Raw genomic sequence first — 16128 nt, 5'->3', positions numbered from 1 at the left:
ACCACTGTTCCCACAGCTGGAGCTGTTTTCAAGGATGCAGCCTTGAGAGAGCAATGTGCTGTGAGACCATCTGGGCAGAGACTGAACAAAGGTAAGGCTTCTGTATAAACTTTAAGATTCCAATGGGCAGAGATGTGGAGATAAAATTGTCTTACTACTGCCTAATACAAGCCTTGCAAGTAAGTTCTCTCACTTATTCAATCTTCCATCTAGCAATCTAGGGTGGCCTGCCCTTTTTTTCAGTTTCCTCTTACCATCTCTGTACTGGGACCAGTTTCTAATTTCACCTACAAAGCTCCCAAATTTGCAAACCAACAAACAGAATGCCAGGAGAGCTCCCCAGAGGGAAGTTTACCTGGGTTTGACATCTGGTAAATGTTAAGTCTCTGGTATTGGAAGGGGAATTCCCAACATGGGCACTATATGGTAGCAGGTTAGAGTGGGAATGGGTGAGTGGTGACTGATGACATAGGAGAGGCAGGCAGGGCTGGATCATTCCTTTATTCCCTCACTCAATGAAGAGCTATTGTGCACCTGTGTGCCAAGAACTTTCCTAGGATTAGGGATGCCATAGTCCCTGCTGAACATGCTAGCAGGGGAGACAGATAAAATGTACTGTGCCACCCTGGCCAGTGTGGCTCAGTTGGTTGGAACATTGTCCTGCAAACTGAAAGGTCACAGGTTTGATACCTGGTCAGGGCCTATGCCTAGCTTGGGATTCAGTCCCAGGATGGAGTGAGTTTGAAAAGCAATCAATTGATGTTTCTCTCTCTCTCTCCACCCCCACCCTTTCCCTTCTCTCTAAAATCAATAAACATGTCCTCAGGTGCGGATAAAAAAAACCAACAAAATATGTAATATGCCAGATACCTAGGAGTGCTTCAAAGTAAAATTAAGCAGGGAAAGAAAGATGGAAAATGATATGAATGTGTGTGCATGTATGTGTGCACATGCACAGGCTGGTTTTCATCGGGTTGCCAAGGACCTCTTTTCCTAGGTCACATTTAAGCAGAGGAAGCAGACACAGGAATATTGGAGTAAAAAGTGCTCTGGGCAGAGTACAAAGAGCAAGTACAAAGGCCCTACAGCCAGGGTATTTGGCCCATTCAATGACTAACAAAAAGCCAGTGTGTCTGGAGAGGAGAAGTGAGGGCATTCTAAGCCACATGAAGAATGTGGGCATTGTCCTGGAGGTAATGGAAGGCCAGTAAAGAGTTTTCAAAAAATTACACTGAAAACAATGTGAAGAAAGGACTGAAAAGGGAGAAGATGGGAGTCAGGGAGACCAGAGAGATCTCCCAGGGGAGAAATGTAGGTGTCTGAGGTAGCATTCGTAAGAATGGAGACAGTGTGGGTTGCAGTGTAGGAGGAGAATCAAGGTCCACAGCACATCTGAATAAATCAAAAGGCCACTAATTAGAGTTCAGAGAGGGAGATCTTTGCTCAGGAAAATAAGAAGAGAGGAGTGGACATGGCAAGGTCACTGGAGACCTTTGTAAGAAGTTTGCAATTGGGTCTCACTTTCCCTCTCAAGAGTACTTTCTCCAGTGCTTGCTGACGGAATGGTAATGACAGTCAGAGTGCAAAAGCTGAAGCGACCCCAGCTATTGCTCCTGAGTATCAGAAATTAATGGAAAGCACTTCTGAAATGGTAATGATGAAAAAGAACATTTATATACTCATTTTTTTTCCTGTCAGAATGCTAAAATCATGAACATTCTGGCTTGTGCTACACACCTGGTTTGCCTTTATTAGGTAAAACTTTAGGTCACCTTTCTGAACCTCATTTTCCTTAAAATGGTAAAGTGCTGCCTACAGCGACTTGTGGGGTTTCTGTGAGATGATACCTGCACCGTGCCTGCCTCCTACTGGTGTCATTGGCACAGAAACTTTGAATTTTGATGGTTCATGATTCAAGCTGAGTAATGTTCTCCCACTTTCCATCAGACTAGATAGCTCTAACAGGAAAAGCTACATAATTTGAGGGGCCCTGTGTTCCATGACAATGTAGGGATCCTTGTTCTAAAATTATAAGAAGTTAAGGCAGTGACAGCAGAGCCTTAAACCCAGTGCAGGGCCCTTACATGTGTGAGACCCTGTGTGACTACAGAGATTGTATATCCCTGATGCCAGCCTTCTCTCTCTCTCTTTTTTTGTATTTCTTTTTTTTTAAAGCTATTTATCTTTAGAGGGGAAGGGAAGGAGAGAGGGAGAAAACATCAATGTATGGTTGCCTCTTGTGTGTCCCCTGCTGGGAACTGTCCTGCAACCATGTGCCCTGACTGGAAATGGAGCAGAGATCCTTTAGTTCGCAGGCCTGTGCTCAATCCACTGAGCTACACCAGCCAGGGCCCAGCCTTCCCTTGACAATCAGTGTTTAGAGATATGGGGCTGTGTGCCTATAATATGGAATAATGGGCTGGATACTGGAAGTCCATGAGTTTGCATCTCAAAGGAGACTGGGAGATTTCTTTGGGATGGGTTGCAACCAGAACATGGAAGGGATGCCTCTTATCAATTAAAAAGGTTGCTTTTCTGTATAAAAAGCTGAAACATTCTAGGCTTTAGTTTCCAGAGAAGCAGGGAGTGGGCGTGGGTGGTGGTGAGATACTATGGAAAATGTGGCCATTTGCATTATATCAAATTTCAGTCCCCCATTGGAAGTCCTATCCTGGGTGTGTGACAAGACTGTCCCGAAGGCCTTACTTTCCCAAAAGGAGCACAAAATCATGCAAGCCTGCATTTGTTTAAAAACCACTTACTGAGTGCTGATTGTATGCCTTACCGAGGTGCCAAGGAGTGGAAGACACAGGTATCTGCAGCCCAGAGGACACAGAAGTATAAAGAGTACAGGTACAGTGAACTAAATGTACTAGACATTTGTTACATTCTTGGCTGCAGAGCATCTGAATCCCCTGCTTTATTTGGGGCTACCCCATTATGTGAGTCTTGGTGGGAAGCAGGGCCCTCTAACTGTAAAAGCTGAATGAAGGTGGTGATTCCTTCTTCTCCCTGCCTCTTAACTCCACTGAGGACATAAACCTAGACTTCTGAGGCCCCCACTTTGTCTTTTCCAGACACATTGAACATGCCAAGAGGATAAGCCTTGGGTTTGGCCTGAGGGGTTTTGGATAAGAGTTTGGCTCATGCTCACACAATGACTAGGTGATCTCAGGCAAGTCACTTGGCCTCTCGGAACCTTCTCTCTTCATGCTGCTTCACATGGTTATGAAAATTAATTTGAATTAAATAGCAGATGTGAAAATGCCTAGCCCATAGCAATTACTTTGTAAGAGTTAGGTCAGGGGCATAAATTGGTATTGGGGCACAGGAGTACTTCCTTTAGAGAGAATCTGAGGCTGTCTTGGCTTGCAAGAAAAAGACTATGATTGATTAGTTATGTCTGCCATTGTTATCATTGCCATTTCTGTGTTAGTTGGATCTAGAAATCTGAGAGAGACTCCATATCATGGTTTTGAGTTTCTGAATTAAGCAGCTTGATAGCTTAGGCCCTTTCCTCAAGCTTTCTATGATGAGACCCAAAAAACTGGCAAGCTCCATGGTTGGCAAATCTTAATAGCTGGACATCAAATGTCTTCAGTATCTGGTAAAGGGGCTATTTCTTTTCCACGCTTTATGTTAATAATGACTTCTTGGAGTTCCCCAAATTTAGGTTAGATCTTTCTGTGTGGTCCCATAGTGTCCCCTTCTCACCCTATCACTTAACCATTCTGTATGCCAAATCCGTCCTTTCTTGTCTATCCTCACTACCCCACCCATCACAAAGCATAATCCCATTGAGATCCCAGACTGTGTCCATCTTATTCCATATTTTGTCCCTGGAAGCTAGGACCTTACTAGACCAGTAGGTGCTCAAGTGAGGGAGTGAGCATTTCTCCCTCTCGTTCAGACATGGCAGGAGGTGGGGCAGAGTGAGAGGAACACAGGAGAACCAGTCACAGATAGACAACAATAGAGTGGTCCTTACTTTCACGTTTCTTCATAATCCATTGAATTTTTCCTTTGTACTCTTCAAAATTTGTCTTCATCCTGAAAGGAATGTGGATTATCTTTAAAAGCTGAGATTAAATTCATGTTTATATGTCATACTGCACAGCATAGACAGTGCTAGAATGTGTTGAGTCTTTTTATGGGTGGAAAGTTGAGCCAATAGCTCTTTTGGACCCACCTTTTCTTCCAGTCAGAGCTCTGTAGTAAAGGGACAGCACATGGCATTGACTCAGTGCTTCCCTCCTGGCCTCTAACTGGCCTTCAACCTGGACACCTGGGCTGACCCCCAAATTTTTAAAAATAAATTTAATAAGGGTCACATTTGTGGCTAGGACAGGGCTAAAAGGTCCAAATGAAAGGCTGGCTTTATGATTTAAGCTCAGGCAGCTTGACTTTTCTATGGCTTGTGAGCATCCCAGTGAAGGCTACTTTTGGAAATAGCTTGGAAAAACAGCATTGTTTGTGAACTAGACATAGCCATTTGAAACCCTTTTGCATTTAGTAGGAAATTTTTCAATAATCCCATTCAGAATGACTCACCATGAAAGTCATGCCAAAGCACAGCTTTGTGAAATAATCAAGCCCTTAAAACCCTCTCATGTCAATACACAAAGGAAGTCATCCTGGCATTTCAATGGCTTGGACTGTTCTTCCAAATTAAGATGGTCTCCAGGGGGAGTTATGTTTCCTTGTTCTCAGATCAGAACACTTTTGAAAGGGAATGTGCCAGAAGGAGTGAGCTTCCCAGCTTCATTAGATCTGAGAAGAAGGCTTTTGACATGACAGGTTTTAAGTTTTCAGTTCAGATTCCTTAAAGAGGGTATAATAATTCAACCGCAAGCAGTCCCAGAAGCAAATACTCTTTGCTAGAAAGGGCTGGCTTGATTCACCTGGCAGAGAGCCAAGGTTTACTATCTGCTTTTGAAGCAGTAACAGAACTTGAGAATGAGCTCTTCATGGCCCATTTGTACCAAATGTTATCTGTTTTATTTTCTAGCACTTTGAATGGAGTGGAAGCAGTTACCTAACTTACCATTACCTGTGAAAGAATGAGGACCGAGGAGTAGGTGTGGTGATGCCTGCCGCACAGGTCAAGAAAGGATGCCAAATACATGCAAGGGTTAAGACAACTCTTAACTAAGAGTTAAATCCAGCCAGAGGCACCCAATGCCCTTTTGGGAAGGTTTTTCCTTTTGGTCCTTTGCCCACTTTACACAGTAGCTCCTCAATGGCAAAGACTGTAGGGGTACTGAAAAGATCACCACACATGCATGCAGTAGATGCTCAGGAAATATTTGTTGAGTGTAACTAGTTTAGAATGAGCCTCATTAATAGGCTCCAATGGGGAGGAATGGAGCAGGGGAAATACCATATATGAGGCAGAATAACTTACGGGGATGTTTTCTGGCATTTGTTTTTGTAGCTGTATAGGATCAGAAAGCTTGGATATTTTCTTTCCCCTTTTCTACAGAAACCTCAGGGGTCTCTAGTCCCAGGACACAGCTGAGCCTATAGCCGAAGTTGCTGGTAGTCAATCTCTCTTCCTGATTTCTGTAAAAGCCTCAGCTCATGAAGGAGATTATGCAGGAAACCCCATCCCCCATAGCCTGTTCCTTGGCACGAAAGCCAAAGAGTTTGTGATAGACTCACAGAAGGTCTCAGAATGTACCTTGCTCACCAAGGTTTTTGACCACAGAATGAATGCAAATGCAGCACAGGGCGGAGGTACACATAGGGTTTGGGACTGGGGTCATGCCAACCAGAAAGGCTTGGTACCACCCATAGTCTGCAATAACTTTATCATTCTTCACTCCAAATAGGGCCTCTGGCCATGACTTCCAGGTCAGTGAAGTTCATGGCTTTCCCTGTCCAAGAAGCATGAAAAAGCATGAGCTTAGTCTAGGGTATGGCCAGGAAATTTCTTGGGCAGCTGCCCAGGATCTGGATTCCCCCACTGGCCATTCTCTTGAAAGGCCCAGGGTTCTGAGCCCTGTTCCCCAGACTTTTGTTGAAGTTCATGGTCCCTTCAAGACTTTTCTTGCCCTAGATTTCCAGCTTCTGTCATTGCCTGACTTTGATCCTATCCTGGATCTCCTTTGCTTATGGATTTCCTTGCTTCTGTGCCTGGCCTGTGCTTCCCTTTTTCCTCCAGGTGCCTGCCTGGCCCTGGCCTTGCTCCTTTCTCTGGTGACCCAATTTACATTTTCCCTATGCTACCTCTGACCTACCTCAACTCACTGACCAATACCTTGATCTCTCCAGTCACTTACAGAATTCCCAGTTTCCTTCTGGTTTCACTCTCCAGATGGCCAGTCAGGGGAATGTCAGTATCCTCTTCCAGTTCATTGAGAGCAGCCATTTCTTTGATCATGGTCCTAAATACTGAGTCATACGAGCTCTTAAAAAGCTATGAAAGGATCACAGAATAAGATATCCAGAAAACTGGAATTAACTATATACTAATTAATCACTTTTCTGACTCCCACGGGTGCCAGGTAAGATTTCAACATATTATTGAAAAGTCACAAGTAGTGGGTACAGTAGGGTGGCTAGCAAGATTTGTTTTAAAGAATATTTCCACTATTATCATACCTTCTTCCCAATTTCCTCAAGATCTTTTTTTAACTGCAGCATAGCAAAAAATCTTTTGAGAGCATAAAATTGTGCTCTTTTCCCAAATATGGAGATGGCTATAGAATGTAAAAATGGCCCTGGCCGGTGTGGCTCAGTGGATTGAGTGCTGGCCTGCAAACCAAAGGGTTGCTGGTTCAATTTTCAGTCAGGACACATACCTGGGTTTCGGGCCAGGTCCCCTTTTGGGGGCATGTGAGAGGCAAATACACACTTATGTTTCTCTTCCTCTCTTTCTCCCTCCCTTCTCCTCTCTCTAAAAATAAATTAATACAATCTTTAAAAAAAGATATAGAGCTGAAGATAGTTTTTAAAAAGGAAAGTAAAAATACTTTCATGCTTTAAGAGCTTAACAGGCTTTCTGAATTCCAGGAATGGCCAGTCTCTCCGTGGTTGCTCATTTATTCAGTGTGAAGCATGACTGTCTTCAGGGCAGCAGTGCAACACCTGCATGGGTTCTTTCCCTGCTGGTGCAGCTCAGTGGCTCTAACTTCCTGTGTCAGACCTCTAAGACAACTCCACCTTTAACGATTCTTCCAAAGTAATGACATTGCGAGCTGCCTTTTTCATTTGTAAAGTTTTATTCTAGCCCAAGTCTATGTTGCTAACCAGGACTGACACATAGGTGAGTCCTCCCAAGAGTTTCCTTTTTTTGGATCCCTTTCGATAGAAGACAGAAGTTGGCTTGGTATTGAGGAAACCCATGGATATGTCATGTTGCCCTGCTCATACCTACAAGTTGAGGTTGTCATTATTGTTGTTCAATATCTGATAATGTACAGCATGCCATTAACTTATTGGTTTTTGATAGCAAGCAGAAGACCAACATAGTTAGAGTTGCCTGTGGCCTGGGACAGATATAAGAAGAAACTGTGTTTGGTCAGTTTTTCTAGGTTGTGGTGAAAGCTGAGGTATCTCAGGTCTAGCTTGTCTGATTCCCAGCCTCTGCCCTGCTCCTCTGCCCATTGCTGCTGTTAAACTAATTAAACAAGGAGGTCATTATCCCAAGGTAACTCTAAGGCTGCAGTGGCCTATGTAAACCAAAATCTAAGCCTGTCAATGCCTCAGGGTTACATAATCAAACCCTAAGGACAACCAATCACAAGCAGCCAGCTTTTGGTTTGATGATTACCAGTTCAAATTGGTACATGCTCAAATAAACTCTTAAACTATTTAATATACCTCAGTTTATCTTTTAACACTGAAATCTGTGTTTCAGGCCAGGTTGAATTAAGGCCTGTGTTCTCTTGTCTCTAAATTCCTCATTATTGACAATCCCACTCTTGAGTGGAGCAACTTCCTATTCGTCTAGGCCAGTGATTTCTCATCATCTGCTTTGGATTCTATTTTGTTCTGCAGAAAATGCAGTGCCTACTGTAGTCCACCAGACAACAGACCCACTGCCTGGGCTGAGTTGAAGTTCTCGTTCCATCTAGGCTGTGCCACCCCATTCAATTTAGCCAGTGCATACACCACCTCATGAGGTTGGTTCCATTTGCTTCCCCAGCCTATAAAATAGAATATCCTCATTGTCGTAGTAGGTGTATTGAGCACTCTAGGGCCAGAGACGACTCCTGGGTGAATCTCTGGTTCTTATAACCAAAAGAGTTTGCATAGCAGGGTTTGTGATGCATGGGTTTGTAATAGAAATAAAACAAACAAAATGAACTAAAAGCATCAAAGGAATTGAATTGTCAGAATAACCAAAGTATCTATTGATAGCTCCTATCGAAATGGTAGGATTTTCTATCCCACTCCCTAGTTTTGTATCCCAGTACATTCAGGTATTCCCCCTAAAGGGGCTTCAAAAGTCTTTCAGCTGTAGGTAGCCTGTGGCATTCATTCAATTTGTCTTGTTCTGTTCTGGCCCCACTTGTCCACATCTGCTGCTGCTGATCTAGCTTGGAGAAGTACTAGCTGTATAGCTGTCTATCACAAGAATGCCAGCATCTGGGACATGGATGTTGCCTGAGTGTCCTTCTAAGCTCCTGATCCTTGGAGGCAGAGTGGTATAAACAGTAAGGGGAATGTATCTATGCGTACTTGGTCACCTGAGATGACGAGGCAAGGTGCTTGTGACTGCACAGCCCACATGTCCCAGGGCCCTTCCCAGCATGTTGTGCTCATCCAGAAGCTCACACAACTGCGAGGGAGGTGTCTCACTTCTGTCTGTGACCACAGCTTAGCCCAATACAGTAAAACTTCAGCTGACAGGCATGCTGAAGGTTTCTGAATAATTCAAGTTTCTAATTAAAACAATTGGTTTAAATTTCAACTCTTTCTGAAAAATCTTTCTAAAAAGGCCAAGTTTGCTATCCTGTCTTAGTAAATCCAAAGCAGTTGAATCTAAGCTCAAGTAATCTTTTTTCTTCCTTGGGTGTGGTATTTCAGTATTTGAAAAGCAAATTCTTACTAATATACAGGGTGGGGCAGAGGTAGGTTTACAGTTGTGAATTTGCAAAACACAAAGTTCATTCTTGTATTATTATTTATTAGTTATTGTATTGTTTTCCATACAAACAAAAGTAAACCTACTTTTGCCCCACCCTGTTATATGTATAGAAGGTAAGTGTGGAAAGTAAGGAATTGAGGGCTAAATATAAACTGAGACCAGAAAATTTCCCAATTAAAAAAAAAAGACAAAAATAAATACCCAGGGTTTTTTTTGCCTTTTTGGGGTACATTTAGAAAAATATATCTGCTTTATATTGAGTTCCAGGGATGCATGATTTCAGTCTTGTGATTGTAGTTAGTACCTATAGCCCTGAGAAAGTTTCTTAGCCATAGTAGAGAGAATGCATAATAATGTTTCCACTTAGATCAACGTCTGTTATAAGTCTTAGAGGTCGGACACAGGACATCAGAGCCACTAGGCTGTACCAGCAGGAAAAGAATTCATGCAGTAAAGACAACAGCACACACCATAGATATGAGGCTTAATCAAACTATTGACTTCCTATCTCATTTCTGGTTACTGGATACAGCTGGGGAAAGGATGCCACCCTTTGAAAGGGTGGTGTTAGCAGAACTGCAGACCTGGAGAAGTGGTTCAGTGCTATTCGTTGCGATGTTTGCTTACAGAAGTAATTGTGTAAAGTTTCTGTGCTGCCAGGCTACCTCATTTCTGGTCCTTTGCTTAGAGACAACCAGCTTTTCTTGGGGGTTTTGTTGTCTGTACTTGTTGGGGTTTTTGGGTTTCTGTCCTTTCTAGCACCCAGTCAGGGACATATGGAGCAAAAAGAAAACTCAGGAAACTCACTGTCATGCTGTTCATTAACTCCCCAGGTCCCTACCTGGCCTGCCTTCTTTTCTGCCTTTCAGAAGCTTCTTAGGTTTATTTTATATATAATGTCTAGTGTTTAAAGTTGTACTTAGTGGGAAAAATATATCTAGTTCATGTTTCCAGAATCTAACTTCATTTTGACATGAGGTTTCACATAGAATGATTTTCCTTGATATCTAGATGACTTGCATGTTTTGTTTGGGGCTTTCTTGCCTTCAAAAGCAATATTGAGGGTGTTCGTTCATATTGGCAGCAGGGAGCTCAGAAACTAGGGCCTCGGAGTGCCATATTTGGCTTTCTATGACTCTCTTCGATTGAATGTATGTCATTTAAATTTATATTTGTCATAAGAAAAGCTCATTTGGGTTGTGCTAACAACAGAGTGAAGCTATGAATCCCATGGCTGATGAGGAAGTTACCAGCTGGTGTTGGGCCACCTGCCCCAACTTAGGAAGCAAAGTGGTCTTGAGGGTTTTTTTTTTTTTTTAATTTCTTTTTATTCAATTTATTGGGCTGCTCCTTCTCTTAGCGGGATGGAGAATTGCACTCAGCTTGATCTGCTTGTATCCTCAGGGGCCTTTCTGCCTGGTTAACAAAATTATACAGGTTTCAGGTACACAATTTGTTCTCAAGTTTTTATCCAACTTACATTGTCATTGAAGCCTTCGACTTCCAGTGTGTCTATGGGCTCATTTAATATATCATCCCAAAAGTTCTTTTGAGAGACAAACTTGATGGCTTTCAATTTTGGAAGATACAGCAAAAGGAAAGGCATATGGAAAAACAACCAAAACAAAAACAGAAAAGGAAATAGATTTATTTACTTTTGTCCTTTTAAGTAAAAATGCACATATTATCTATGAGACTTTAAATAAATTCACCAAATTTTCTAATCTTCACCTGGAGGATATTAATAAAATGGGAGAGAATGATAAGTTTCAGTGGCTGACTGAAGAAAGTGAGTATATGCTTGGTGGCTGGTGAAGATTCATCTGAAAAAGTGACATTTGGCTGAGTCCTGAAGGAAGCAGGGGACAAGTGGGTACATAGTTGGGGAAGATCATTGCTGCCAGGAGGATAGGAGGTGCAAAGGCCCTGAGATGAGAGTGAGTAGGAGCATGATTGATGTATTTGACAAACTGCAAGGGGTACAGTATGCCTGGAGAGGAGCGAGCATGAAGGAGGGCAGTAGGAGGGGAGAAGGGGGTGAGGGAGGGCCAGCTCACCCAAGAGAACTTTAGATTTATTGTGAAAGAGATTTATTCTTAGTGTGATTTTCTCTTGGAAATCCTGAGAAATATTCCTACGTCCAGCCAGTTTTGTAAAAAGTTGCTTATTTCTGGAATTGCATAGTTTCATAATTGCAAATTAAAGGTAAAGGGTGAATCCCCAAGCTACTGAGCTATAAAAAAGTCTATTAGAGATCATGAATGTCTTTGTCCTTAAGGTCAGCCACAGAAAAGGGACTCAAAGCCTCCACTGTTGAAGGGGTGCAAACTGAGGTGAGGAATTGATAATTACACCTTGGGTCTGGTTTCCCTGCTCCTAGGACAGTGTGCATTCTGAGGCAGAGCTGCAAGGAGAATCTCTCACATGGTAACTGGGCCCCTGGGGAAACTACAGGGGCCTGTCATCTCAGCTTCAGAGTGACACTAGCCATTTCAAGCTGAGCCACCCAGAGAGGCCTGAACATCCACCAGATTGGCATGGCACTGATTTATTTTGTCTGATTTTGTGTCTCTATTATGTCTTTGGGGGTGGAGAAGGGATATTTGTGATTGCCACATATATTTTTGTAATATTTGTTCTTCTTCTCAATTTTGATTCAGTAATAAAAACTGACTCCTTTGGACTCTTGGTGGGATGGAGAATTCCACTCAGCTGGATCTGCCTGTATCCACACCAGGCTCAGGGGCCTTTCTGCCTGAAGTTCTATCCAGCTTTGGTTTATTCCTGGTAGAAACCTGCACCATCTTCAGTGTACCACAGGCTATGAATCTCTCCAGCAGTTCTTTGTTAGAGATACCTCAGGCATACACTATCCCATTGTGATACTGACAGCTGGCAAAGGCAAGGGTCCCTTTTCAGCTTGATTCCAAAAACACTGACAAAGAGAAGTTTTAAAAGCCATTCGGGGAAAAACCAACAAGAATCCATGGGAATTCAAGCAGGCACTCAGGGAGCTTCTTTTGGTTGTCACGTTGTCATGGGAGAGGAGACCTGAGGAGCTGGAGAGACTGAGTGGCAGTGCCTGCAGGTCTCTGAGTATGTACTGCCTGAGACTCAGAATAGGAGTCTGGCTCTGGCCCTGAAAGCTCAGCAAATCCCCATCATTTGTGATTGCTCTATTTTAATAGGCTTTATTGAATAATACATAGTTAAATTGAGGGGGGAAAAGTAGGAGTTTATCAAGAGAAGAAGGTGACTCAGCAGTCCTGAATAACTGTTGGAACAGAGTGTTCAGAAGTGTCTGGTTCAACATAATACTTAACCTTATTAACATTGATGGGCACCACCCACCTGTCAAGACAAGCACAGTGAATGTACACTAACAGGCATAACTGGCCTGAGTGAGACAGAAAAGCTTTACTCCTAATTAACTTTGTTGGAGTGAGAGAATTATCCTCTCAGGAAATGGCCCTATGGGAGGATTGGTGAGGTGTGGGGAGTGTCAGGCCTGTAATCAAGGACCCGGACCACTCCCAGCGTGCCACACAGCCCTTCCGCTCTACCCTCACCTTTGTGGTGAGGACAGTAAGGCTCATCTTCATGATGTCTCGGAGGAAGCCATGCTAATGTAGGCAAGTGCCTGGCATACAGGATTCCCTAAAGTGGAATTTGTCTTCCCCACATCTGATTAAGAACAAATCTTAATTTTTCCCCAGCCATTCGGTGCCTGTCCTCTAATGTTTTTCTTGACAGATCTGCATTTTCTGGTTTGGGAGGGATATTGAAGCCATGTGTATTTGCTCTGTTGGGCAAATCCCCAGTTACAAATGGTATAAGGATGAGGAATAGCAGTGATTGACTAACCTGGGGCCAGCTCTGCGACTCAGTGCTCTTTTCACCTCTTTGATCTTTCATGTACTATATTTCTTGTTATCTTAGATGGTAGTTGCTAAGGGCACAGATCTGTAAGCTGTTCTAAAATCTTGCTACTCAATGTGTGGCCCATGGATCAGCAGAGTAGTTGCTGCTGCTGTTTATGAGGAATGTAAGATCTCAGACTTCTGAGTCAGAATATGTTATAAGGTCCCTGGTTCTCTCTCTACACATTAACATCTTAATGTTAATGTTCAAGTTCCTAATACCCTTCCTGATTGGAAATGAAATAAAGTAAGTTCTATTGATAAGTACCCTTCTGGGAGTGGTGGAGTAGTGGATGGGATGCATAGTGTAGCAGGGGTGTCAAACTCACTTTCACTGGGGGCCACATCAGCCTCGTGGTTGCCTTCAAAGGGCTGAAATAATTTTAGGGCTGTATAAATGTAACTGCTGCTTAACTGTTAAGGAGTTGAAATTACACTTGGCCCTTTGAAGGCAACCATGAGGCTGATGTGGCCCCTGGTGAAAATGAGTTCGACAACCCTGGTCTAGAGTTTGAAAGAGATTGTTTGTTACACTATTGTGTATCAGGATCAAAGCCCTGATTTCTCCCCAGCCCCCACCATGCTGAAAGTCCCTAAATTACTTTCTAATAGGATGGTCTGGTTAATTGCAGGGCTTTTGTTTTGTGAAGTGATGTACACAAGTTGGGATTCTACTACCATAAGGATTTCCCTTGTTATTCTATCTTGTAAAATTCAACTAACCCTTCCTTAATAAAAATGTAATAAGTCTTTCAGGGTACCATGTGTAGGGGCTCCAGTTTTTTCCCTACCAAGGTGTCATCATATGAGCTCTTGGGAGGGGCCCATGCATTCCAGTTGAGTCCTGCTGTCCAGACCTCCTGGGACCCAGCAACCAACTAGACCCTCTTTAAATGTGGGACTCTGTATACCAGAGCTTGGGTAGAGAGATGGACTTTCAGTCCTATGCCAGGTCATTCCGTCTTGCTACAGACACCCTCTCTCTCTGCTTCTTGATCTATCTCCCTTCTTCAGGAAAGGACAGGGAAGGATATCCAGGTTCTGGGGCTGTGTGCTCAGCATGTCCCTAGGTCCTCTCTAGGACTTGGTACAGCCTGAACTAGCAGGGTACTCACCCATGTGGGGCACCATCCCCAACCCTAGACATTCTGAAGGGAACAGGGATCTTTGGATATATCATGTGGGACTCTCACCATTTTCTTCCTCTTGCAGCACTTCAGTGATAGCATGCACTGAAAAAGAACAGGAAAAATTACTAATAGAATGTCATGTGGTGAACTAGTCTAGACCTTTGGATCCCCGAAGAAATCAATTTAAAATCATCTTCTAAATGGCTAGGCAGACCAGGGTGGAGATCACATGTTTTGGAATAAGAGTCTTCCATGATCTTTAGCAGTTTGAAGCCTGTAGCTTATGACCAATAAATATTGATTCTTCTCTCTTTGTTCATTCTTTATCTTTCCCACTAGAATTTAAGTTCTGAGAGTGTATGATGGATTTTTCTATCTTTATATTCTGCCCAGTATGTAGTAGGTCTACAGTAAATGTCAGTAGGTATACAGTAAATGTCATGGAATGAACTGTTATTTTCCCTCTTAACTCTACTGGTAAATATTATTTCCTCCCCTTTCAAAATTCCATTTTGATTCAGATTTAAAAGCACTTACCCTTTGGCTCAGTTTCTTCTTACCTGATCCCTGAACCTTGAAACCAAGCCCTAGAAATAATGCCTTGGCCACTGGTCTTAATTAGGGTGCCCTAGTCTAAAATGGTTAAAAGGCTTTTATGGTGTCAGGACTTATATTTAAGTCTTTCATCCATTTTTTATTCTGGTGTATGGTGTAACTTGGTGGTCTAGTCTCATTTTTTTTGCATATACCCATCCAATTCTCCCAATACCATTTATTGAAGAGACTTTATTTACTACATTGTATGATCATGCCCCTTTGTCAAATATCAATTGATCATAGAGACATGGATTTATTTCTGGGCTCTCTATGTTGTTCCATTGATCTATGTGTCAGTTCTTATGCCAGTACCAGGCTGTTTTGATTACAGTGACCTTGGAGTATAGTTTTATATCTGGTATTGTGATCCATTCAGCTTTATTCTTCTTTCTCAAGATTGCTGAGGCTATTCAGGGTCTTCTGGGGTTCCATATACATTTTTGAAGCATTTGTTCTAGATTAGTGAAATATGCAGTTGGTATTTTAATATGGATTATATGATACAATAAACGCCCTAGCAGAAACCATAGGCAGTAAATTTTCAGACATCCTATGTAGCAATATTTTTGCTGATATATCTCCTATGGCAAGGGAAATAAAGGCAAAAATAAACAAACTGGACTACATTAAATTAAAAAGCTTCTGCATGGATAAAGAAAACCTCATCAAAATGAAAAGGGAACTGGCCATATGGGAGAACATATTGGCCAATGATACATTGGACAAGGGTTTAATCTCCAAAATATATAAAGAACTCATTTGACTCAATACCAGAAAGACAAAAATCCAATTAAAATGAGCAAAGGACCTGAATAGACATTTCTCCAAGGAGGACATACAGATAGGTCATATACATATGAAAAGATGCTCAATATCACTAGCCATCAGAGAGACACAAATTAAAATGACAATGAGATACCGCCTCACACCTGTCAGAATGGCCATCATTAACAAATTGACAAACAACAGATGCTGGCAAGGATGTGGAAAAAAGGGAACTCTAATGCATTGTTGGTAGGAATGAAGACAGGTGCAGCCACTGTGGAAAACAATATGGAGTTTCCTCTAAAACCCAAAAATAGAACTGTCTTTTGATCCAGCAGTTCCACTGCTGGAAATACACCTAAGAATCACCTACTCAAAATAACTTATGCACCTCTATATTCATAGCAGTACTATTTACAATAGCCAAGCGCTGGAAACAGTCTAAGTGCTCATCAGTTGATGAGTGTATCAAAAAACTGTGGTACATTTACACAGTGGAATACTATGCAGCAGAAAGAAGGAACTCCTACCTTTTGTGACAGCATGGGTGGAACTGGAGAATATTGTGGTAAGTGAAATAAGCCAGTCAGTGAAAGACAAATACCATATGATCTCACTTATA

The 16128-nt window shown here is 42.4% G+C and overlaps 1 protein-coding gene across 1 annotated transcript in view; it reads right to left on the bottom strand.

The window, feature by feature from the left end:
* The window catches only part of ERICH6B (glutamate rich 6B), a 64029-nt gene that overhangs the window by 22858 nt on the left and 25043 nt on the right, over positions 1-16128 (bottom strand). Inside the window, exons 3-6 of the mRNA XM_037041656.1 lie at positions 10575-10663; positions 6282-6418; positions 3961-4050; positions 2786-2816 (exon numbers count right to left, since the gene is read on the bottom strand). Coding sequence (XP_036897551.1) covers positions 2786-2816; positions 3961-4050; positions 6282-6418; positions 10575-10663 — 347 coding nt within the window. The remainder of the gene's footprint in view (positions 1-2785; positions 2817-3960; positions 4051-6281; positions 6419-10574; positions 10664-16128) is intronic.

The sequence above is a fragment of the Sturnira hondurensis genome, unplaced genomic scaffold (assembly GCF_014824575.4).
Source record: "Sturnira hondurensis isolate 20B ecotype Veracruz unplaced genomic scaffold, ASM1482457v3 Scaffold0000549, whole genome shotgun sequence".
In the NCBI taxonomy this organism is placed as follows: Eukaryota; Metazoa; Chordata; class Mammalia; order Chiroptera; family Phyllostomidae; genus Sturnira; species Sturnira hondurensis.
Note: the sequence above shows the minus strand (reverse complement) of the source record. Positions and strands in the feature narration are given on the sequence as shown.